We start from the raw sequence: 23,901 nt of genomic DNA, 5'->3' as shown, positions 1-23,901 counted from the left end.
TAGTGTTCACCCTATGAAGTAATTCAATATGGTGGGGACAGTGCGTAGGATCCATTTCATTTTGATGGGGATCCGGATAAATCTAGTATGGTGTGGAGTATATGCTCTCAATAATTCCAATATAGCGGGCAGTGTATCTTCTCAATAAATCTGGTATGGTGGTAAGTATATGCTCTCTTAATGAATATAATATACCGGGCAGCATATCTTCTTAATAAATCTAGTATGGTGGGCAGTATATGCTCTTAATAAATCTAATATAGCGGGCAGTATATCTCATTAAATCTAGTTGTTGACTTTAAAAGTCAATATGATAAAATAAAAGGAGATCTACATGGATATTTCTAACATTTATTTAATAAAACGGATGTTTTGAAATATTTTCCCAAGTGGCATTAAAATTGGTTGGTTTAGAAATTAATAAAGAAACTATAGACGAATATCAATTGGAGGTGTTTGTAGAACTTCATGATGGTGGTGCAGATCATCAATCTTGACGGCAGGCTTACTCACAACTAGGTTTAGTCTAAGGGAGAGAGATTGCGGACTTATCCTGTATACAGGATAATGGAAGGATGATAACTCAGAAGTATTTGAGCTAGGAAGCTCAAATTTTTTAGTTTATCTTGTTTTAAAATTGTTGCAAAAGTGTTTGCACATTTGAATTTGCTGGGTCAAGGGCTTTTCAAAAATGTATAATTTGTTGTAATTTGCGCAATTTTCTTTTAACGCATTTTTGCTTTGTAACTAGATTGTGCAATAAAAATTTCGATTTTTGAAAATTTGCCATTTTTTGCAGATTATTGAAGTAGAGCTCAAGGGCTTTCCAAAAATGAATCAAATGTTATAGATTTGTAATTACGATAAGAAAAAGAGGGGAAGGGTCAATTTGCCCCCCCCCCCCCATCGGGAACCAGTCATGAAACTAGACGTCAGGATAAATAGGGTTAAAATAGGAGGACAGAGTTTTATTACAAAATTAACTGCGACGTCTTACAGCTACTTTTATCAAAATAATAACAAAGATTGAAAATCTTACAGGGAAGGATATTGGGGAAATTAAATAATTTGTAAAGGAAAAATTATCAAAATCATCAAACATCATTCATTCCTGAAATTATATATATACCCCTTCATTACATGAATATCACTTACTTGTCAGCAAGTTCCCTGGTTTTCTCCCTAGTTCTAATAAACTTAGCCTCCTCCTGGTTTAAATCTCTCTTAGGACAACTGCAGATTCTCACATCAACAACGTTTCTACCCACAACTCTAGAGTACGCAAACATCTAGAGAAAAGGCTACGGCAATTTGAGTCGGAAAAATCGTCTTCCTTATATTTCGAATTAATTTTAACACTAGTATGGTTTGGAGTATATGCTCTCAATAAACTCCATATGTTGCTGGTGACAAGCAATAAAGGCTAACGTAATAATTAATAATTGGGATTAGACTCGATCTAACAAATTATTAACGAGTATTTATTTCACGTACAATAGAATTTCTCGTTTTCACAAACATCTGTAGAATTTACACGGTGTACAATGTACACTTAACAGCAAGGTACATGAGTAAATCAAAATCACAATATAAGTACAGAAGGACAAATAGGCGAACCTGTACTAAATCGGAAACAAGTAAAGTAAACAAGGAACGGAACTGATATTTCAAAAAATTAAAAAAATGCCTTGAGCAAAAAATTCAGCCAAAGTGGTGTACACTTCAATTCTGCTTCTTCTTCTCCAGTTCTCTTATCAACCCCTTGTTGTGCTGAAGAAAAAAAACAGTATTAGGTTACAATGAACATATTCTCCACAAAAACTAAATCCAAAATTGACTCTTCAAACCTAAACGGTTCATAGCTGTACAAATCTGTCCAAAACGGTCTAATCTGTACAGAACTATCCAAAACTATCCTGACCATTCAACTATCCAAATACCAAAATAAAGAACTATATTTCCAACTGTCAAAAAAACTACACAACTAGCTATTCAATTTTACACTTGTCAAACTAGCTATCCACCTAACAAACTAATTATTCAACTATCACAGTAATTATCAAACTAACTATCAACCGAACTATTAAACTAACTATCCTACTAACTTTCTATCTAACTAACTATCAAAAAAACTATCAAACTAACTATCAAACTAACTATCAAACTAATTATCCAACTAACTATCTAACTAACTATCTAACTAACTATCTAACTAACTATCTAACTAACTATCTAACTAACTGTCTAACTAACTGCCTAACTACCTATCTAACTAACTGTCTAACTACCTATCTAACTAACTATCCAACCATCAAATTAACAACCCAGCCATCAAAATATCCACCTAGCACCTGTCAAATTAAAAATCTTCCAACCGTTCAACAGAATATCAGACTTTCGAGCAATCAACATTTACAACAATCCAGCTTTGTTTTTCTTTTTACAATTATCTACAGAATATAATTAACTATTAACTAACTTCCTACCGTCCTTAAGAGATCTGATCGACGCTGTCGAATTATATCCGCATTCCCTGGATCTCTCACTATCCAGGCAGCCTCAGCAAACTCGTTTAGTTTAGAGTAGTCCTCAGCATGCACCTGAACAGTTAGAATTAAAGTAAACGCTTCTACTGTGTAGTGTACTCAAGTAACATTATACAGTTAACTACAGTACACGGGTCCAGTGAACATTATTGAGTAAAGTACTGTACACTGTGCAATAATCACAGTGCTCGGAACAGTTAACAGTACACTGTACTGTAAATAACAGAAAACACTTTTCAGTAAACAGTAAAGTACAGTCCCCTCATAAAATAAGACCATAGCTACATTTCAGAACATTGGCAACAGTAGTAGTAAAGCAGCACACTATTCCAAACCACAAGCTCTACGAGTACAATGTCTTTTGAACTTAACAGTACAGTAGCACAACGATATGGTACAATGGCAGTACAATTTGGTAAAAATGCAGTTCAGTACAGTTAATCCAAGGTAAGGAATCAGTAACTGGACTGAAGCTTTCAATATTAAGGTAAAGTACAATACATAAAGTATAATACATACAAGTACAATTCACAACAGTACAAAACACAACAATGTAATACACAACAGTACAATTCACAAAAGTAAAAAAGGCAAAGTACAATACACAAAGGTAAAATGCAAATCAGTACATTATGTATTAGTAAAACTAACGTACTGGGACCATGACAACTGTGGCAGTTTCTCGTTTAATCATCTTCAATCTTTTCCCTGGGGGAGGATGGAGGCTAGGCCGAGGATAGAGGATGGGAGGCTCTACTTCACGAGCAAACCTGGAGTATCATAATTATTGATGATATCGTTATCATTAATTTTATTTTATTTTTCATTTATTGGTGTCTATTCATTAGAAATATTCGTAAACTTTAAAATTATACGTTTGTAAAAACCGAACCATGATAACAGCTGCAGCATCTAAAATTGCTTTTCAACTTTTACTTTTCAACAAGATTTAAACATTCCTGTTGTTCCCCGATCAAATCAAGACGTGTATGAGTTATGATCGGACATGCAAACAAAGATTATTTGATAAAATATATAATAAAAACCGTCACACGTATTTGATGCAAGTTCAAAAAGAAATTATACCCCCCCCCCCCCCATAATATGTAACATGGAAGATGTGGAATTCAACAACGGGAATGTACGTCTGCAAGTTATCATCAATATTAATTACTAATGTTACTATCATTGATATCATTCTAATATCTTATTAATTCGTCACGAAGGAGGGAAGGCAAACCAAACATTTATTGTTCGACCACAAACGACGTCACAATTCACCATAATTTCTTCCGACCACAGCTCTTTTTTCGTCCGGCATTGTTTATATTCGTTTTCAAAGTACGTTACATTATTTTATTAGACTTTTGAGCCACATCATTTTGTATTTAATGGTTTAAAATAATTTGTTCTGTTTTTTTTTTAAAGAGGAACATCTTCTGAAGGTACAATAGGCATGAACAATTTATGGAAATTTTATTTCATAATACCTCGAGCAAATCAAAACCATTTGCTATGCTCCTTACCAAAACTATGTTAATTTTTAGTTGTAGATTTTAAATATCGTTTTATTTTTAACAAAATGTATTTTGAACATAATCAAATCATATTATGGCCTAAATTTGAAAAAAAGTGTGTTAGGTCATAACAATATATAATTGAAAACACAGAAGCATCGCCCGGACGAAAAAAGGTGTTGTCAGAAGAAATAATGCTTAATTGTGACGTATTCGTGGTGCAAACGAAAGAATGGTGTTCCTTCCCTTGGTCTTGTCACAGAGCTGTTTATTATTGATTAGACATATCTTTTCTTTCTTAGAAGATTAAAATCACTCAGTTATACTAGGATGGTACTATCAGGTTGTGTAGAACACCAAACTATTAATTTTTTTGCTTTACATTGCACAAAATTTGAAGTCTTTTAAAACTAATGATTAAACAATTTGCTCTTTAAAGTGAGGAATATAAGTTGAAAGAAACATCTTTACCTTTTATCAATTTGACAACAAAGTTACTGTTCAATATAAATCAAATACTGAAAAGTGTACATAAAATGTACATAAGTTGAACTAGGTATGTTCGAAAATATGAAGTTCGATGTTCAAAACTTCTCACTGAACTGAACATTCTTATTAACATTAATGTATGATGAAGGTTCAGGTTTGAGTCTAGTTAGCTCAGGGTGCATAGTTTAGTAGGGAGCCAGGTTTCAAGATTCATCCTGCAGCTCAACATGGTGCAATAGCGGCCAACGGACAATATANACAATAACAATAACAATAACAATAACAATAACAATAACAATAACAATAACAATAACAATAACAATAACAATAACAATAACAATAACAATAACAATAACAATAACAATAACAATAACAATAACAATAACAATAACAATAACAATAACAATAACAATAACAATAACAATAACAATAACAATAACAATAACAATAACAATAACAATAACAATAACAATAACAATAACAATAACAATAACAATAACAATAACAATAACAATAACAATAACAATAACAATAACAATAACAATAACAATAACAATAACAATAACAATAACAATAACAATAACAATAACAATAACAATAACAATAACAATAACAATAACAATAACAATAACAATAACAATAACAATAACAATAACAATAACAATAACAATAACAATAACAATAACAATAACAATAACAATAACAATAACAATAACAATAACAATAACAATAACAATAACAATAACAATAACAATAACAATAACAATAACAATAACAATAACAATAACAATAACAATAACAATAACAATAACAATAACAATAACAATAACAATAACAATAACAATAACAATAACAATAACAATAACAATAACAATAACAATAACAATAACAATAACAATAACAATAACAATAACAATAACAATAACAATAACAATAACAATAACAATAACAATAACAATAACAATAACAATAACAATAACAATAACAATAACAATGACAATAACAATAACAATAACAATAACAATAACAATAACAATAACAATAACAATAACAATAAAAATAGCAATAAAAGTAACAATAACAATAACAATAACAATAACAATAACAATAACAATAACAATAACAATAACAATGGCAATAATAACGACAATAATGACAATAATAATAATAATTATTTAATAATTATCATAATAATGATAATAATAATATTGACAACATAGAATAATATAAAGATTATAATAAAAATAAGGATAATAAGAATGATACCTGTAGTTCAAGGGTAAAAATAACTTTAATAGGTTTCCGTGCCATTCCTCCAACATCGGATCCCAGGCACATAAACTTAATCATTCTGTTACAAACAGCCGTTCCCTGAACACATGACCATTATTATTCGGTTACACACAACAGTTCCCTGAACACATGAATTTTATTATTCGGTTACACACAGCCGTTCCCTGAACACATAATCTTTATTATTCGGTTACACACAACAGTTCCCTGAACACATAAACTTTATTATTCGGTTACACACAACAGTTCCCTGAACACACAAACTTTATTATTTGGTTACACACAGCCGTTCCTTGAACACATAAACTTTATTATTAATTATTAATTAAAAAGTAGCAGGGCCGATTTACAACAATACCCACAATATCTTAAAAGGACCCCGCAATTAAAAAGTAGCAGGGCCGATTTACAACAATACCCACAATATCTTAAAAGGACCCCGCAATTAAAAAGTAGCAGGGTCGATTTACAACAATACCCACAATATCTTAAAAGGACATCCAAGTCATCTTTGCTTAGACGAGGTTTTACGAGGGTATCTTTGAAAATCGGACAGGCCACTTTTTTAAAAGAGGATCACTTAAAAATATGATTACAGCCAATCTGTGATGTAAAAAGAAAAAATGTCCACTGAAAAAGTCTAGAATTCAATTAAAATCGGGTGCTTTTGTTTAAGTGATAAGTTAATGGGATTAGAAGCACACCCTCAAATCATATCATTACATTGCTTGAGACATCCTTTCTATAAAACGGCGTTCAAGTCCCTGTCATCTTCTGTGTTTTACAAACCGATCTTTATTAATTATTTGCTTTTAGTTTATAATTGTCCTTCTTGAATATTTCGCGGAAATATCAATTTGGGGTTGAGAAATCAATACTCTGGTTATAAATATCACAAATTTGATCCATGATACAATTTTCCGGGTTCTACCTTATGAGGCTGTCCAGTAGGGAAGTAGGTAGAGAGCCTCTTCGAGGTAGCATCCTCGTCATACATTATATCATCCTCTCCTTGTATCCTAAACAAGATTTACAGTTTAATAGGGTAAATTTGATCTGGAACCGAACCGAACCCTTGCACCAACATGAGTGAGGCGCGGCGAGTACCGGCCAGACTTTTTACAGTTCCTGGCCTATCATAGGCCCATATGACTTACCCCGCTAGCTTGGCTTAGTCAAAAAAATGTACCACTCTCACATTGTAACCAGTAACCACATATTTAATGAAAAATACAATAAAGGGTATCATTATGNGGGGGGATAGAAATGACGAAAAAAGCACAAAAAGCAAGTTTAACTTATTCATAAAATATTTTCAAGTTTAATCTAATTAACCCCAACCTACCTAATTATATGATCTAGAGAATGCTCAAACCCTACGTTTACCGGGTCCTCTAGAGATCGATGCGCCGGACACCTGAATATTAATTAAATAAATAAATAAATAATCAACCTTCACTCGAGGCCAAGCTCTTATCAACTCTCATCACTCCAAAGAGTGACAGCCTGACAGGGCGTCACTGACAAATGCAAGAGTGAAATAAAGTGGAGTGCCAACCAAGAGTCAAGTTAAAAGTCAGGTATCATTAAAACCACAAGTACTATTAAGAATGGTAAAAACAGTTAATCTGATGGATAATTTTCTTATCCAATAATAATTGTATGTTGCACAAGGAAATTTGTCTTTTAGCATTTTCCCATGAAAATCAAGGTAAACAGCTCTGCTGAAAACTATTCTTAACGTCTAATGGTCCATAAAACTTTTCCTAGGGTGCCAAAGTGAGGTTCCAAAGTTTGGATACACCTGTGTATACGTTCAAGAACTACACCCCCCACCCCCCTCCGGGTTGATTTACGATGCTTGTGATGGGGGGAGGGGGGGGGGGATTGGACACCCAAAATTTATTCATTTTCCTTTAAAATCATTTATATTCCTAAATAAACCCCTAAAAATACAAAACTAACAAAAAGTAAGATTTTCAACATGGCAGACTGATTTTTCAATTTTGTATATATTTACCTTCTAACCGGTTCCCTGATATGAGCAGGTTCACAGAACACAGGTAGAGCTCGTATTATCAACCCAGGGGGTGGGCGCTCTCCGATATAAAACTCAATCTAGAAAAACCAATGTTCATTTTCTATTTTAAAAGTCATTTGAAAAATAAATTTAGTCGGTTAATTCATTATTTTACAAAGTATTCAATCTTTAAAAATAAATATAATTAGTTGAGAAATAAAATATATGTGGCTAAATAAAGCAATAGATCAATTAAGATCAATCAATCAATCAATCCAATGAAGATAAAATGTTTACCTGGAGCCATGTGTTCATGTCTATATAAAGTTTACTCAGGAGTTTACTGTATTCCCATTTACTATTAGAACTAGAGGAGGGTTGAATATACTTCATCTAAACATGATTATTATTATTATTATTATTATTAAAGTAATAACAACAAACTGGAGTGTTAGGCGTTGCCTAGGTTTATAATATTATTCATAGTCGTAGTAACTCCCGCCGTTCACCCGTGCTTGCTATTAAATCATGATTTTAGCTGAAATGCCCGGCCTTGTCAGTATAATCTTAAAAATGTCAAATCTTAGTTAACCCACATCACCCCCGCCGGAAACCCATGAGAATTTTGGTCCAGCCGTCGCCTGCGAAATATAGAGAATATATAAATATACATAGTATATTCATCAGCGAAGAAATTTATTATATACTTGAAAAAAACTATAACCGTTAACGCCTGAAATACATATATTCAGTGAACAATGAACATTTATAATTTAAAGCGATTACCGAGCACTACATAAGAAACGGATAAGTGCTTTCTGAAGGGATTAATTACTATTCAAAAGTTCCAATCTCAGATCTCTTTAACCATAAGAATTAATTAAGAGACTGTAAGCTGTGTTTCAAGTGCCCCATCCGTGCAAAGATGTCACTGCACAATTCACAACGGTATCCTTAAAAGCTTAGCCTGGTCCAGAATGAATTCATATAAATTATAAATGTTTATAAAAATAGAAACTGCTAGTTTTCAATTGCGGTTTCTTTTGAAAAGTGACTTGCGCAAGTCTACTACAGGAAAGAATTTAAGAAATATCATTATTTAATACTTTTAAACGTAGAAAAACGACAATATCTTACACGTTATTGATCAGATAAAGGTTTCAAGGATACATTCGAGAATCAGGCATTGTCATCTTTGCACAGAGGGTCACTTGAAAATACGTTTACAGTCCCTTTAATATTTCAGATTAAAATATACCTGGAACTGATATACTCCGGCAAAACCTTTAGTCGATACATCTAGGCCGGTAGGAGAAGGTTCATTGCCTGAATAATAGAACACTTTAACAAGGCACATCTGAAGGGCACGGCGTTGCCCGTGGAAAAAAATATAAAAAATAAAACTTTTTGCAATCNAATACTATAATTCATAGAGTTACTCTAGCTGTTTAACCCGTGCTTGGTATTAAATCATTATTTTAGCCTTTGTCAACCGATGGGTTCACTCCAAAAAGTTCAGATGTCACCACCTCCCATCTCTCCGATATTTAGAGAAGTAAAACAATCCCTATCCCTATCTCAGTCCCTCCTCAATAAAAAGTTGAAAACAATCATTTTACTGATTTTGTACACTATAATTCATATAGTTACTCTAGCTGTTTACCCGTGCTTGGTATTAAATCATTATTTTAGCCTTTGTCAACCGATGGGTTCACTCACAAAAGTTCAGATGTCACCACATCCCATCTTGCCGATATTTAGAGAAGAAAAACAATCCTATCCCTTTCCCAATCCCTCATCAATAAAAAGTTGAAAACAATCATTTTACTGACGGTGAAAGTATGAAATGTTGCAAGCATTTTTATTAAAAAATATTACCAATATGAAATCCATTTGCTACTTAATACACACAAATGTGATTATATTCCATTATAAATCCTTTATTTTTATTTTGAAAAAATTAAAGTTCTGCAAACAAACATGCCTTTCTTGTTAAATTTTTTTTTTTAAATAATTTCCAGAAAATACTAATACAGTACACCAGGTCACCTGTGGTCATGTACGGTGTCTCATCTGGCCAAATATACTCGGATTTGGTTGGGACAATATCGACCTTCAGCTGTGAGTTTCCCTGATCAGGATCCAAGTCCCCCCTGACCCCCTGCTGGTGCCCCTGGATGTTCTGCTGGTGCCCCTGATCCATATATACAAAACTATGGCTGCTGTTACTGTTGTCTTCAACCTAAAATGAAGATCTTAAGAGTTCCAAAATAAAAACAATATTTTTATGTGTTAAGTACTTTTTTGTGATATCATTAATTGTCTAAGTTTGAACTACCAAAAATGGAACACCTCATATTACAGATAGTGATAGAAAATGTTAGATATCAAGTGTCAATATGATGACGATGAAAAAATGCCAATGCTTATTGAAACACCCAGTACAAAATAAATTGCGTTTACATGTATATTTATACATCATCTACAGAAATAACGGAAACCGTGTTTTTGGGACACCTTGTACAAAAATTGCGCTCACTTAATCTATGGGAATCAAGCATAGCTCAAAACCCATGTATTGAGACACCCTGTACAAAAAACTAACTTATTGGTCATACTCCTTTTGTCACACAAAAAAGAAAAACTAACGGAAACCCCATGTTTTTGGGACACCCTGTACAGGAAAAACAGCTCAATATTCAAGTTCCATTGGGACAATACAGGAAAATACGATAAAACCTATATTTTTTCGGAAACCCTGCACAGAAAACAAAATTTAATATCCATGTTTATTAAGACACCCTGAGCGAAAAAATAACTTAATATTCATGTTTATTGGGACACCATGTACGGAAAAATAACTTAATATTCATTTATATTGGGACACCCTGTACAAAAAATACCTTAATATCCATGTTAAGTGGACCACCATGTACAAAAAATGTACAAAAAATAACTTAATATCCTTGTTTATTGGAACACCCTGTACAAAAAATAATTTAAAATCCATGTTTAGTGGAACACCATGTACAAAAAAATACCTTAATATCCATGTTTATTGGAACACCGTGTACAAAAAAATAACTTAATATCCTGTTTATTGGGACACCCTGTATATGAAACAACCTACCAGATCTGATGAGTCTGATACAGGAAAGGTATCTGTGTAGATAACTTGCTCTTCTACCGAGCCACGTCTAGAGGGATTGGAAGCCTCTAAACAAAAACATAATGTTTAGTTTAAAAACATATTTCTCTAATATTAACTTCCCAATTTCTATGGGAATAAACAGAGTAATAGTCTATACTCGCTGGTAAACATAAATGAGATATCCCCCCCCTTGACCAAGTACCCCCCACCCCAACTGTATGATCTTACGGTTATTTGGTCCTAACTGTTCCAAGTTAATATCACGATCACGTGACTGGGATATGTTTTTTAGATTTTAAATGGGTTAAAAAAAATTTAGATTAAAAAACGAGAAAAAAAAACTCAACTAAAAAACCCTTTAATAAGAGGAGGTCACTTGAAAATTCGTCGAAGGTCCCTTTAAGCAGTGCTTAGGATCCGGATCCGTTGGATCCGCAACGTTTTGGCTTCCATTGATCCGGATCCGAAAAGATATGCGAATCCTCGGATCCGGATTCAAGGGCAAAATATCAACCAAAATCTGCAGCAAAAAAAATGTTTTGCTTCCAAAACTCAAATCTGAATTATTGAAAAAAGAGATTATTCAAAAAGGGCCTAATCGCTGAATGGTTCATCAAGTTATTCCATAATGATAAGTAAAAAAAAGGTAAGAAAATTAATTTGAAAATTTTTCTTCTGTTCAAATCAGCAGTAAATCATGAATAAATGTTCATGACCTGGGTCCAATGCAGATCCAGGATCCGGATCCGCATCAAAATTGAATAGGGCCAGGATCCGGACCCGCATCAAAATTGAATAGATCCAAAGCACTGCGACTCTAAGCAAAAATGTCTGACCTATGATCGTAAACTGAAGGTTACCAAGACTCCCAAACCTCTCTCCTCTTGGACCAACAACTTCATCTTGCTGATCAGCACCTTGAAGATGGACTTGTTGGTGTCCCTGACCCTGCTGCTGATGGTAACCCTGAACATGTTGGCGATGCCCCTGAGCTTGTGTGAGTTGATAATACTGAGTAGCTTGATGTTCTTGAACCCCCTGATGTTGCTGTTGAAGCTGTTGCTGATCATGATCTTGATCCCTCTGCTCGGGTTTATACTGGTGAATTTCATTAGGATTCACAAACTAAACAAATACAATCTTAGTTCTATATCTTTATTATTATTTCGTACAGTGAGAACCAGAAAACTCTGCAATAGGAAGACGAATTTTAGACTAGGTTTTGACTTTCAATAGTCCAATGAACATGAGACACAACAATTTTACAGTGTAAACAGACTCTGTAATCTTAATAAGTGATTTAGTAAATTACTAATAAATAGTAAATTATTTGCTTTGTAACATCAAACACAAAAATCTTACTATAATGACCACTTCTAATCTACAGTTTTCTGGTTCTCACTGTATAGCCACTATCCAGTAACCCATCCGGACCAAAAAAAAACAAGACATAGACAAGTTCATTAATACCCCACAAAAGTAAGTTATCTCTTTCAACTGTTGTATGTTACAAGATTCTCTGGCTACAAGGAAAATAGGCCAAAATGTGCAGTGGTGTGCTTCGCGCTAAAAACAATTGTACATAATTAAACCATGAGAAGAATTTTTTTCAGAATAAAGTTTCAATTGTTCCTCTCCCATGTAATGTTATAGTCCTAGTAAGTACAGGGTTACCCACAAAGAATGAAACCTCAGAAACGACTTAACGAAATTAACACTGCAACTGTGATCTTTCCAATTATTATCCAAATATTAGATTCAGAGATGTTTCAGGTCGTCTTTGACTGTTTCATTCTTTATGTGTAACCCTGTACCTTGATCATATTGATGCAATTATTTGGCCAAAATACGTTTTTGCTTTTAACAGTCATTTTCAAAATTTATCTAAAATCTAATAACTGAAATGATAAATATGTTATGTAATGAGTAATGATCATTGATCAATGTCGTCTATTTCTTTTGAAAAACTATTTAATCGAAATATGTAAAAAAAAAATTTAAACTACACCATTATCTTTGTGTGTGAATAAATCTTTATAATAATTAACATTAACAACTACATTTAAAAGCTAACTTGCATTTCTTCAAATTTTCAATAATTAAATATATAAATAACATTTTTTCTTACCACAGTTGCAGGGGTGATACTGTCTTCTCTATTGCAAGTAAACAAGGAGGGAGGGAAGGAGGATCCCTGAAATAAATAATTCACCAAATTAAATGGAAATGAAGCAGATAAATGAGAAAACATAGTCAAATTGTGAATTTATTGTTCATTCCTATAGGACAAAGGTTAATTATGAAAATATATTTTGGTAAAAATAGGCTTTCAGGACGCTTCGCGCCTTTTATTACAATATTAAACTGTGGCTCTGTCGGTGAAAAAGTCATATTTTTTTTGGGGAGACAAATTTGAAATTCTGAGCATTCATATTCCAAAAACTTTCCCTGGGGTCATGTGAGTTGCCTCAAAATTATTAGGCCCGATCGGAGGGGGGGGGGAGTTCGACGGGTAAAATGTGAACCTGGTCTTGTTGTTGATCTGCACCTCCTCCTCCTCCTGCTCCCATCATCTGCTCCCAATTCTGCTCCTGCTCCCAAATCTGGTTTAGGTCCTCCTCCTCCCTGCAATATTAACAATAACATCCATTAAGAATACTAACTAGTAGATAATCAGTTTTCAAAAAGAAGATAATGAATATTTAAAGAATTCTTATTCAGACAGGGCTTTTAATGGTACCGTTGTGAATCAGATATGTCATTATTTACAATGATTTGCTTGACATCGTGTGTACCGTCCCTTTTTTGAGAAAATTTTAGTTTGGGACAAAAACAAAACTTTTAAGTACAGATTTTTTTCACAGAACCAAGGAAGTCTTTTGAATACCCTTGTCCCCCTTTTACGGGTAAAGAAGGCAAATGAAGATACATATGCTCAGTGCTTGGATAGGGCGGGTTGATCCACCGATTGAGAAGTTATTTCATCACTGACATGAATCCTGGAGTTTTGATTTAGTCGATTTGGTTTTGTTGAGTTAACCTAACTCATTCAATACTCTTCAAAAGAGTAGGGACGAACTCCTGATGATGCCAAAGTTTTTGGCGAAATATATTGAAAAGAAAATTATATAATTCTAGTGTTAGAGAGTAGGGTTGGGTTTAACCTAACTGATATTGTATATTCTTTAAATAATAACAGAGAAACTAACAAGAACTTAAGAGAAGGTAAATAATCAACTTTTTAACCAGATTTGATTCGAAAATAGTTATTTTAAAGGGACTTTAGACGTAATTTCTACAGATCCTTTATCTAAAGATTTGCATGCCATATTCGGTACCAGTACAAACGTTGGACGGTTCAAAACTAAGACTTACAAACGTCGGACCAGGATAAACGTCGGACAGTACAAACGTTGGAATGGGACAACCGTCGGACAGTACAAACATCGGACCAGTACAAACATCAGACCAGTAAAACGTCGGACTAAGGAAAAAACAAACAAATTTTATTAAAAATTTATTTCCTTTTATCGACTGGTCTAATAAAAATCTACCCATAGGAACTCAGTTATTGTCACTAACTCAAACATACCTTTGCAACCTGGTAATTTGGTATTAAAGTTAAATTGTTTGATCTAATAGATTTCATAGGTTCAAATATTAAAGGTTATACGACAGTACCAGTCCGACGTTTGTAAGTCTGAAGTTAGTACCAGTCCAACGTTTGGAAGTCTGACGTTTGTACTCTCCGAAATTTGTAGCGTCCGACGTTTGCGGGTCCGACGTTTGTACTGGTACCCCATATTCACAACGGTACCCTTACCATTATTCTATAGTAAAAAGTGTAAGAATCTTTTTTTTTTCTCTACTGCAAGTTACTTATAAAGAAATTGAAAATACTCAATAGAAAACAAGAATATCTTGATCATGTCTGCTCACTGCTCAGGCAGAAGTCTGAAGGATACCATTGTGAATCGGGATTTGAATTTTGGGTCACTTAAAATTATGTCAACAGTTCCTATAAGGTTTGAACAATCAAAACTGTTCACTTTCAAAGTAAAAAGTTTATCTGGTAAAATAATATTTACCTTTCTTTAAATCTGTGGAAATATCACTTAACCGTTAATTAAAACATCATTGGCGAATAAGTTAAAAATTTATATATCTGGAAATTGAATAAATTATTGTCTAAGTCAAGATTTTAAAAATAAATTTCAGACATTTTAAGAACAATTTTCTATATTTTTTTACAGTTGGCTGTATTAAAGGAATGATTTATGTAGGAAAATATTATATTTTTATGGGTTTTCATATGGCTAACTATAAATCTTTACAGTTGGCTGTATTAAAGGAATCATATATGTAGGAAAATGTTATATTTTTATGGGTTGTCATATGGCTAACTATAAATCTTTACAGTTGGCTGTATTAAAGGAATCATATATGTAGGAAAATGTTATATTTTTATGGGTTGTCATATGGCTAACTATAAATCTTTACAGTTGGCTGTATTAAAGGAATCATATATGTAGGAAAATGTTATATTTTTATGGGTTGTCATATGGCTAACTATAAATCTTTACAGTTGGCTGTATTAAAGGAATCATATATGTAGGAAAATGTTATATTTTTATGGGTCGTCATATGGCTAACTATAAATCTTTACGGACAAAATGTAAAATGTCAAATGTCAATGTAAAAATGTTTTATGTAGAATTTCGATGTTATAAAATCTAACGTTAAGACTTTTCATGAAAACCAGGGTCGTAACGGGGTATGGGGCTAGAAGCCACGCCCCCCCTCCCACAAAAACTTCCAGTGGGACAGTCCTGACAAATATATATGCGTTCCCTAAAATGTTAAAATAAATTTCCAATTTTGCCCCCATAGATAATATAAGATAAAAATAACGAGTTAGAATATAAATGTAACGTGTACACAATAATTATGAGTAAAACATGGAAATGACATGACTCACTCAGCTCAGCTCTATTAACAGACCAAAACGTATTGAAATGTTCAGATTTCAAAACATGACGAAATAAGACCGGGTCGGGCTGCGTGGCCCGGGGAAAGAGAAGGGGGGGAGCGCAGTTATCCTTAAAGGTCATTTACCCTCTTCTCCCAAACCTTTCTGTCCACCTGACATAAGTCCAGCCCCCCCCCATACCCCGGCCCTAAAATATTGACTAAAATAAGGGGGGGGGGGGGGTATCTAGAATGGATAGAAATAAGAAATGTAAGAACATAAAATGTAAGATGAATAGAAATATGAAATGTAAAAATATAAAATGTAGAATGGATAGAAGTATGAATTGTAAGAACATATAATGTAGGATGGATAATAATATGAAATATAAGAATATATCATCTGGGATGGATAAAAATATGAAATGTAAGAATATAAAATGTAAGATGGATAGAAATATGAAATGTAAAAATATAAAATGTAGAATGGATAGAAATGAGAAATGTAAGAAAATAAAATGTAGAATGGATAGAAATGAGAAATGTAAGAATATAAATGTAAGATGGAAAGAAATATGAAATATATGAATATAAAATGTAAGATGGATAGAAATATGAAATGTAAGAATATAAAATGTAAGAGGGATAGAAATATGAAATGTAAGAATATAAAATGGAAGATTGATAGAAATATGAAATGTAAAAATATAAAATGTAAGATGGGAAAGAAGTATGAAATGTAAGAATATAAAATGTAAGATGGAACAAAATATTAAATGTAAGAATATAAAATGTAAGATGGAAAGAAATATGAAATGTAAGAATACAAAATGTGGATGAATAGAAATATGAAATGTAAGAATATAAAATGTGGATGGAGAGAAAATGAAATGTAAGAATATAGAATGTGGATGGATAGAAATATGAATGTAAGAATACAAAATGTAAGATGTATAGAAATATTAAATGTAAAAATATTAAATGTAAGAATATAAAATGTAAGATGGATAGAACTATGAAATGTAAGAATAAAAAATGAAAAATGGATAAAAATAAGAAATTTAAGAACATATAATGTAAGATGGATAAAAATATGAAATGTAAGAAAACAAATGTAAGATAGTTAAAATAAGAAATGTAAGAATATAAAATGTAAGTTCAGGGTTATTGTTGCTAGTAAAGTCTGGAGATAAAGAGGTGGGATAAATGCGAGGTACAAGGATTGGAATAAACGCGGCACCACTGTTGTACTGTACACAGACATGCAACATCGTCTTCACAATATCTAAGCCTCTATTTTTTTTCGTCTGGCCAAAATTGATTAAGATATTCTTGTTTTTCTACCTGAGAATTAAATTTTCAATTGTGATTTTCGGTTTATGGAGCGGGGATACATTATAAGACAGTTGGCAACATTTAATTAACTAGGCTATCTTCTATTTAATGAACATGTTCTCTTTGTGCACATTGTAAAACAAAAACAGAACAAAAATTTCGCGAATCTGAACTTAAAAATGTAGCGAATTTTCAAAAAATTTTAAACGAATTTTGATAAAGGCAAATTATTGAAAATTCGATCATCCATAAACAAGCGAGGTCCCACAAAAAAATGAACCCGATCGGTTTAGCTGTTTTGACGTTATTGGATAAAAATGAAGAGACACACAAACAGACACCCAAGCAAAGTATGTGTATTAATACAACTAGGCTTTTAGGGCAGTTCGCGCCCATATTCTATTTCAAAAGTTTGCGGATTTCAAAATATTTGTTCGCGCATTTTCAAAATTTTGCAAAATTAAAAAACTTTTAAACACAAACTTTTGAAATTTTGGTCATTCATAAAATTCACTAGGGTAAAGCGAGGTACCAAACAAAATTTGGATCCGATCGGTTCAGCCGTTTTGACCTTTATTGGATACAAACAGAAAGACAGACAAGCTATGTATGTATATATATAGATGTAGCTCAAATCTGTAGTTAAATTAATTGATACAAAGAGGTAACTTAAAATTACTTGGACAGTCCTGATATCAGGCACCAGGAGATACTCCATGAGAGAGTTAAAGATTCGCTAAATTTTAAAATGATCGCGCATTTTTGAACTTAATATTTCTAATTGAATCAGGGTGGTAAATGATCAAATTATCCGGAGGAGGGGGGGGGGTGAAAAATTTGACATATAGCAAGTCTTTTCTTTCGTTTCTCAAAAAAACATTGATTTTCCCCAATTCAGCCACTTTATGGGAAAAATAAATGATTTATTAAGAAAATCTAAACCCCTGAACTATATAAAGTTGACTACTTACCCTGGGAATGTCATTGGTCCGTGATGAAGGTTTTTCAACAAGAGAAATATTTCTTCTGAAAATATTAGAAAATTTTTTAACTCCAAAAAAGAACTTTTCAAGATATAAACATTGACGAAAATGGGGCGTTAAACTTCTAAACGATATAAAACAACATTCTAAGCTTGATATATCTAAAAAAAACTTTCGAAAATATATAGAATATTTCTAACAATTTTGTGGTTCATTTAAATTTTTTGAATTAAGAAGGATGGGGGAATACTTCTGATTGTTCGTCAGAAAAAATCTTTCTCAAAATTTGTTATCTATAAATATTGTTTACATGAAGGTTTTTAACAATGATGACATCAAGAGTAAAATACAAGAACCATATCTTTCTTTTTCTTTTCAGGGCTGGTTGGTTCAGCTGGAGCCTTTTCAGGTTCAGTATTTGTATTTTGGGACTCAGCACTTGGTTCTTTTTCTTCCTCCTTCTCTTCTTCTTCATCCTCATCTTCATCACTGCTCTCCTTCTCCTCTTTCTTCTTCTCTCCCTTCTTCTTTTTTCCTTTCTTCTTCTGTCGCTTCTTCCGTTTCTTTTCTGTTCGTTCCATCGCCAATTTTTCGTTTTCCTCTAGTTTCAAATGATAAGCTTCGTTTAGTTCATCTCTATCTGCCCTCGCGGTCAGTATCTAAACAGGGCGTTTGAAAATGTATTTTAGAAATGCCATAACTGATTGACAACAGTGTTACAGACAGTGCAACTTAATCTTAATCGAAGAAACTTAATTGTAAGAATTCTAAGGTTAGTTCATTATTTAATCTGCTCATGACGTGCTCAGTCAGCCCCCCCCCCCCGCCCGGGTGAGTTAAGATAGAGGGAGTGTTCGCAAAAAATCCAAGCCCAAGAGCGTGTAAAGCTTCACATAGTTGCATTTTTACTAAGGCGAATCCCGGATCCGCATCAAATAAAATGGATCATAAGCACTGTATGGCAGGATTAAACATTCTCAAAGATAACAAACGTTTCATATAAAAAGTCAAAATATTATGATATGTTAACTACACTCAAATGCCCCGAATCATATCCCTAATTTATGTAATGTAATTCTTAATTATCAGTTTTTAACTATCAGTTTTTTCGATTTAAGAGGAATAAAAGAAAAAGTTAATTTACATGCGTTTTCAACCATTTTCTCCTTATAGACGCAGCAGAAAGATAGAATTCAATGACTAGCGATTGAATCTAAAGGACCTTCACTAGTCTCCTGGAGTTTGTAATAACTCTTGTAATAATAGAGATAAATGGTAACTTTACACCTATATTCTTTTAATCCATAAAGGGCATAAAAAAATTTCAATTTTTTTTTTCTTGATCAGGGGCGTAGAAAGGGGGGTATTTGGCCCAAAACAGGTATTTATATATATAAATATTTTTTTGCCGATGTATCATTATTGTTTTCAAGATTTTAGGTCTGACAGAATATTAGACCATGACAAAATAGCCTAACAAGGACAGATTCAGCTTGCAGGAGGAGCCCTGTTTTATGCCCCTTATGGATTAAAAGAATATAGGTGCAAAGTTAGCACCATTTATCTCTATTATTACAAGAGTTATTACAAACTCCAGGAGACTAGTGAGGTCCTTTAGGGTTCCGCCTAACCCCCTTAAATTTTTGCGATAATTCCCTTTAAATTTCTTGTATCCGAAATTAAAGGAACAGTATCTGTAATTTTACGTAACCTCAGTTTATAGAGTGCAGGCCCGATTTGAAATTGTAATTGATATACATAATTTTCTATATGAAATTCGATTATTTAGTAAAGTGTGGATTTCTGCTGACAAAGATAAAGATAAAGGTTTGCAGTGTACTGTTGTAAATCACACATTAAAAAGACATTTCCTTTAAGTTAAAATATTTCATTTTAAATTTTATCCTCACATTGAACAACATTTCAGAAAAAATCCAAAAACTGATAAAATTGAATTAAATTTTTTTGAGATCCATTTAAATATTTTGAAATATTTGTTACCTTCATTCTGTTTTGTTCCTTCCTTCTCATCTGCCGGTAGAGATGGAACTCCCCAGACCCGGCCCCAGCGCTGGACCCCATGATGTTGTGGTTGAACTCCGGGGCCTTGTTCACGTTCTTCTCCTGCTCAACCCCAGGATCAATATCACTATAAAGGACTCGGGATTCATATATTTGAGCTGTTTCCATACTTTTCCATGAAACAGTTCCAAGATATTTTTCTATCTAATAAGGCTCTTCGCATACATGTATATTTCTTGGCCAAACGGCTGAAACAATTTGACTGAGTATTAATTTATTAATTTTTAAAATTCCACGGGCAACGCCGGGCACTTCAGCTAAAATCATAATTTAAAACCAAGCGCGGGTAAACGGTTAAAATGGATGAGTTAAACCGGTTTTCTCCTCGCGCAGAGATTAGCCGAGTCAGAATGAGTTAAACTAATTCTGTCCTTTTAAATTAAAAGTTCTCACATTTGGTTCTAAAGTCATGAATGGAATGCTCTAGAACTTGAACAAATTGACGAAAAAGATTCATTAATCAGACATTGATTCCATTCCTTCGGCCGTTCTGGAATATGAACGGGTTTCTCAGGATTCGCCATCAATCTGTAATAATAAACAATAATAATTTTTTAAATGTTATTTTCCCCATATAATCGTAATTTGATCAGTATTACAAATTCCGCAATAAAACAATGCAAATTGCGCAAACACAGCTGTCCTAGACGTGTCTTAGGTTTTGCTGCCTTTTCTGGAGTTTTCCAGAAACAACCCCGCCCTGAAATTAATAAAAATAATACCCCTTTCAATCATAAAATTTGCAATAGAACACCAATAGAACGTTAGAAAAGAAGAATATTTTCGCAATTTTTTCTAAGACAAATCTTTTAAGAATACTATTGTGAAATCTCATCCAATAGTTTGGGTGAATTGAATATACATTTTAGATAGTTGAATGTACGACATTATCCTTACTTTTCTAATTTTATCCTTTGAATGTCTGTGAAAGTTTTAGCTTTGTATCCAGCTTTCTTCTCATCATCTGAGTCCTCTTTATCTTTATCTTTCCCATCTTTTCTCTCCTGTTCCAGAATATGTTAATCAATCATATAATATATCATCAGTCCAAAGCGAATAACTAATTCATGGGTGTATTCTTACCCCTTTCATTAATTTTTTTCATTCTCTTTAGATACTTATAAACCAAAAATTCATTGATTTCTCATTATAAATCAATTATTTCCCCTTTTAAAGGGAGTATTCGCTAAAAATGAAAGGGGGTATAGGCTTAGTGCGATAAAAAAGCGCTTTTGATCGCTACTAATCTGACTTCTATCTGTTGCGTCTATAAGGTGAAAATTGTTAAAGACGTCTCATACCGAATAACTTAGCGGCCATACAAATTGAGAAAATTGCAACATACTACTTAGACCGTAAAAAAATCAATTTAATTTCAAACAAATCATTCAGATATTACAACCTATAGTCATCGATTATCTTTCGCCACATTTGTATATAGTTTATATTTTATAATATTTTTAAATTAATTTGTTTGTTTCTCTTGTCGCTTGCACAACTATCTAAGAATGCCGCACACCACCCACAATTTTTGAAATCCGTTGAAAACGTTTTCTAAAAAATAAAATATTATAAAATATAAACTATATACAAATGTGGCGAAAGATAATCGATGACTATAGGTTGTAATATCTAAATGATTTGTTTGAAATTAAATTGATTTTTTTACGGTCTAAGTGGTATGGTGCAATTTTCTCAAGTTGTATGGCCGCTAAGTTATTCGGTATTAGACGCCTTTAACAATTTTATCCTTATAGACGCAACAGATAGAAGTAAGATTAGTAGCGATCAAAAGCGCTTTTTTATCGCATTAAGCCTATACCCCCTTTCATTTTTCGCGAACACTCCCTTTAACAGTGAATAAAACCAAAACATAAATTTGCTCCGCACAGACATATAAAATGTTTGAGAAAAAAATTATTTTCGACAGAGGGAGGGCAGCAAAAATATGCACCCTAAAATAATTTAACCTAGGGGTGTTTATTCTCATTCAAATCCCCCCCCATGTCAGGTAAATGTGTAGTTTCGTTAGGGGTTTTAATCGCTAATTATAATTGAATAATAGGCAAAAATAAATTTAGGGTAACAATATTAATAAAATTTTCTTTGTGATGACTAATTTTAAATTTTTCAACAGAGCTTTGAAAATCATTCCAAAGAACGGATTGCTGCTGTAGCAAAATTATAACAAGATTAACATGCATCCCTTTTTCTCTTTCTTTTCCTTCGGATCTTTTTCTTTCATTTCTTTATCTTTCTTATCCCTCCATTCCTTTATCTCATTTCGGACAAGCACCATTTTACTCATCTTTTCTCTGAAATACAACAAAATGATAGCAATAATCAAAAGGAGTTAAGAATATATTCATAAAACCATATTAAATTACGTATATTCTGGTCTTAAAAATACTTCTTCCTATCATTTATTTAAATGACCCTGATCTAAAATATTTGAAGGCTAGGTTAAGACATTTTCTGAGTTGAGTGCTTCGACTAAGGTAGGCTCTGGGCCGAGCATCACGGCCAGTTTTCAACTTCGACCATGTGTTACATCTATCCTCCCAAGTACAAATTGCACTGTGCCCTCCAGTGTGGGGGGAGATTATTTTTTTTAGCTACAGGGCTGTTCTATATACTCAGTTGAAAAACCCTTGAAAAATGGAGTCTTTCCTATTGAACGATTTTTGGACCCTCCCCTAGCCTATTAATTTTATACACGACCAACTAATTTTCAGCATAATTATTATTTTAAAAAAAATATTTAGGGTTAGGTTAGGACACTTTCTGGACCGGGCGCTGCGGCTAGGATAGGTAAGGGGGACGATACCTGCGGCTAGGACAGACTAGGTTCAGCGAATTATCATTATTTATTTTTTATTATTTAGGGTTTGATTAAGACACTTTCTGGGCCGGCGCTGCGACTAGGACAGGTAAAGGGGATTAGCACGACGGCTAGGACAGACTAGGTTCAGCAAATTATTATTTATTTAGTGTTATTAAAGGGATAGATTAAGTCACTATTTGGGCCGAGCGCTGCGGCTAGGACAAGCAAGGGGGCCAAACACTGCGGCTAGGCCGGACTGCGCGGCTAGGACAGGCTAGGGGCCGAGCCCCACGGCTAGGAAAGACTTAAGGGCCGGGCGCTGCGGCCACACGACCATTCATATTCATGTGTTACATAAGATGCATGTACAAAATTGTTAGGAAGGGAGCCCCCCAATGGGGAAGGGTCCAAAAATCGTACAACAGAAAATTACCGAAAAATGCAATGGTGCTACTTGATTAGTCATATTTAAACACAGGGTGACTCAAAATAGTGTAAACTGAAGGGGAAAAAACGGGGGTTTGAAGACCTCAGCCAAACATCCAGATTACTCAGCAACCTGATGACATATTAAAAATAAAAAATCGGTCACATATTTAGTTATTGCTCAGATGTATGCAAAACTTTTGCTCGCTACGATTTTTATTTTTGACCCTGCCGCGTCTGCCGTTTCGCTCATTCTTGGAAAAAAAA

At 33.2% G+C, this 23,901-nt stretch overlaps 2 protein-coding genes and 1 long non-coding RNA gene across 4 annotated transcripts; all 3 read right to left on the bottom strand.

Moving 5' to 3' along the window:
• Nucleotides 1-1,128: 1,128 nt before the first annotated feature.
• Nucleotides 1,129-18,345, bottom strand: LOC111709952 (tumor protein 63). Of its 2 annotated transcripts, none has more exons than XM_023483934.1 (13): nucleotides 18,291-18,345; nucleotides 13,542-13,641; nucleotides 13,145-13,210; nucleotides 11,853-12,141; nucleotides 10,996-11,081; nucleotides 9,915-10,107; nucleotides 9,124-9,191; nucleotides 8,163-8,258; nucleotides 7,866-7,963; nucleotides 7,191-7,262; nucleotides 6,777-6,864; nucleotides 5,818-5,923; nucleotides 1,129-1,276 (listed from the first exon to the last, which is right to left on the bottom strand). In XM_023483934.1, the coding sequence occupies exons 1-13, from the start codon at nucleotides 18,302-18,304 to the stop codon at nucleotides 1,152-1,154; spliced, it is 1,401 nt and encodes a 466-aa protein (XP_023339702.1). In that variant the 5' UTR covers nucleotides 18,305-18,345; the 3' UTR covers nucleotides 1,129-1,151. The 2 variants fall into 2 exon arrangements, with proteins under 2 accessions (XP_023339702.1, XP_023339703.1); XM_023483935.1 differs by lacking the exon at nucleotides 18,291-18,345 and adding an exon at nucleotides 15,105-15,187.
• Nucleotides 1,461-4,716, bottom strand: LOC111709954 (uncharacterized). Its single transcript, XR_002766969.1, has 4 exons — nucleotides 4,535-4,716; nucleotides 3,202-3,316; nucleotides 2,487-2,600; nucleotides 1,461-1,770 (listed from the first exon to the last, which is right to left on the bottom strand). It is a non-coding gene; the product is annotated as an uncharacterized LOC111709954 (long non-coding RNA).
• Nucleotides 18,346-18,362: 17 nt separating the features above from the next.
• Nucleotides 18,363-22,698, bottom strand: LOC111709953 (PRKR-interacting protein 1 homolog). The gene is made up of 5 exons (XM_023483936.1): nucleotides 22,591-22,698; nucleotides 21,282-21,388; nucleotides 20,864-20,912; nucleotides 20,304-20,426; nucleotides 18,363-18,961 (listed from the first exon to the last, which is right to left on the bottom strand). Exons 1-5 carry the CDS (start codon nucleotides 22,690-22,692, stop codon nucleotides 18,638-18,640), a joined length of 705 nt encoding a protein of 234 aa, XP_023339704.1. The 5' UTR covers nucleotides 22,693-22,698; the 3' UTR covers nucleotides 18,363-18,637.
• Between the last annotated feature and the right edge of the window lie 1,203 nt (nucleotides 22,699-23,901).

Source organism: Eurytemora carolleeae, unplaced genomic scaffold (assembly GCF_000591075.1).
Source record: "Eurytemora carolleeae unplaced genomic scaffold, Eaff_2.0 scaffold897, whole genome shotgun sequence".
NCBI lineage: Eukaryota > Metazoa > Arthropoda > Copepoda > Calanoida > Temoridae > Eurytemora > Eurytemora carolleeae.
This window is presented reverse-complemented; position numbering and strand designations above follow the sequence as displayed.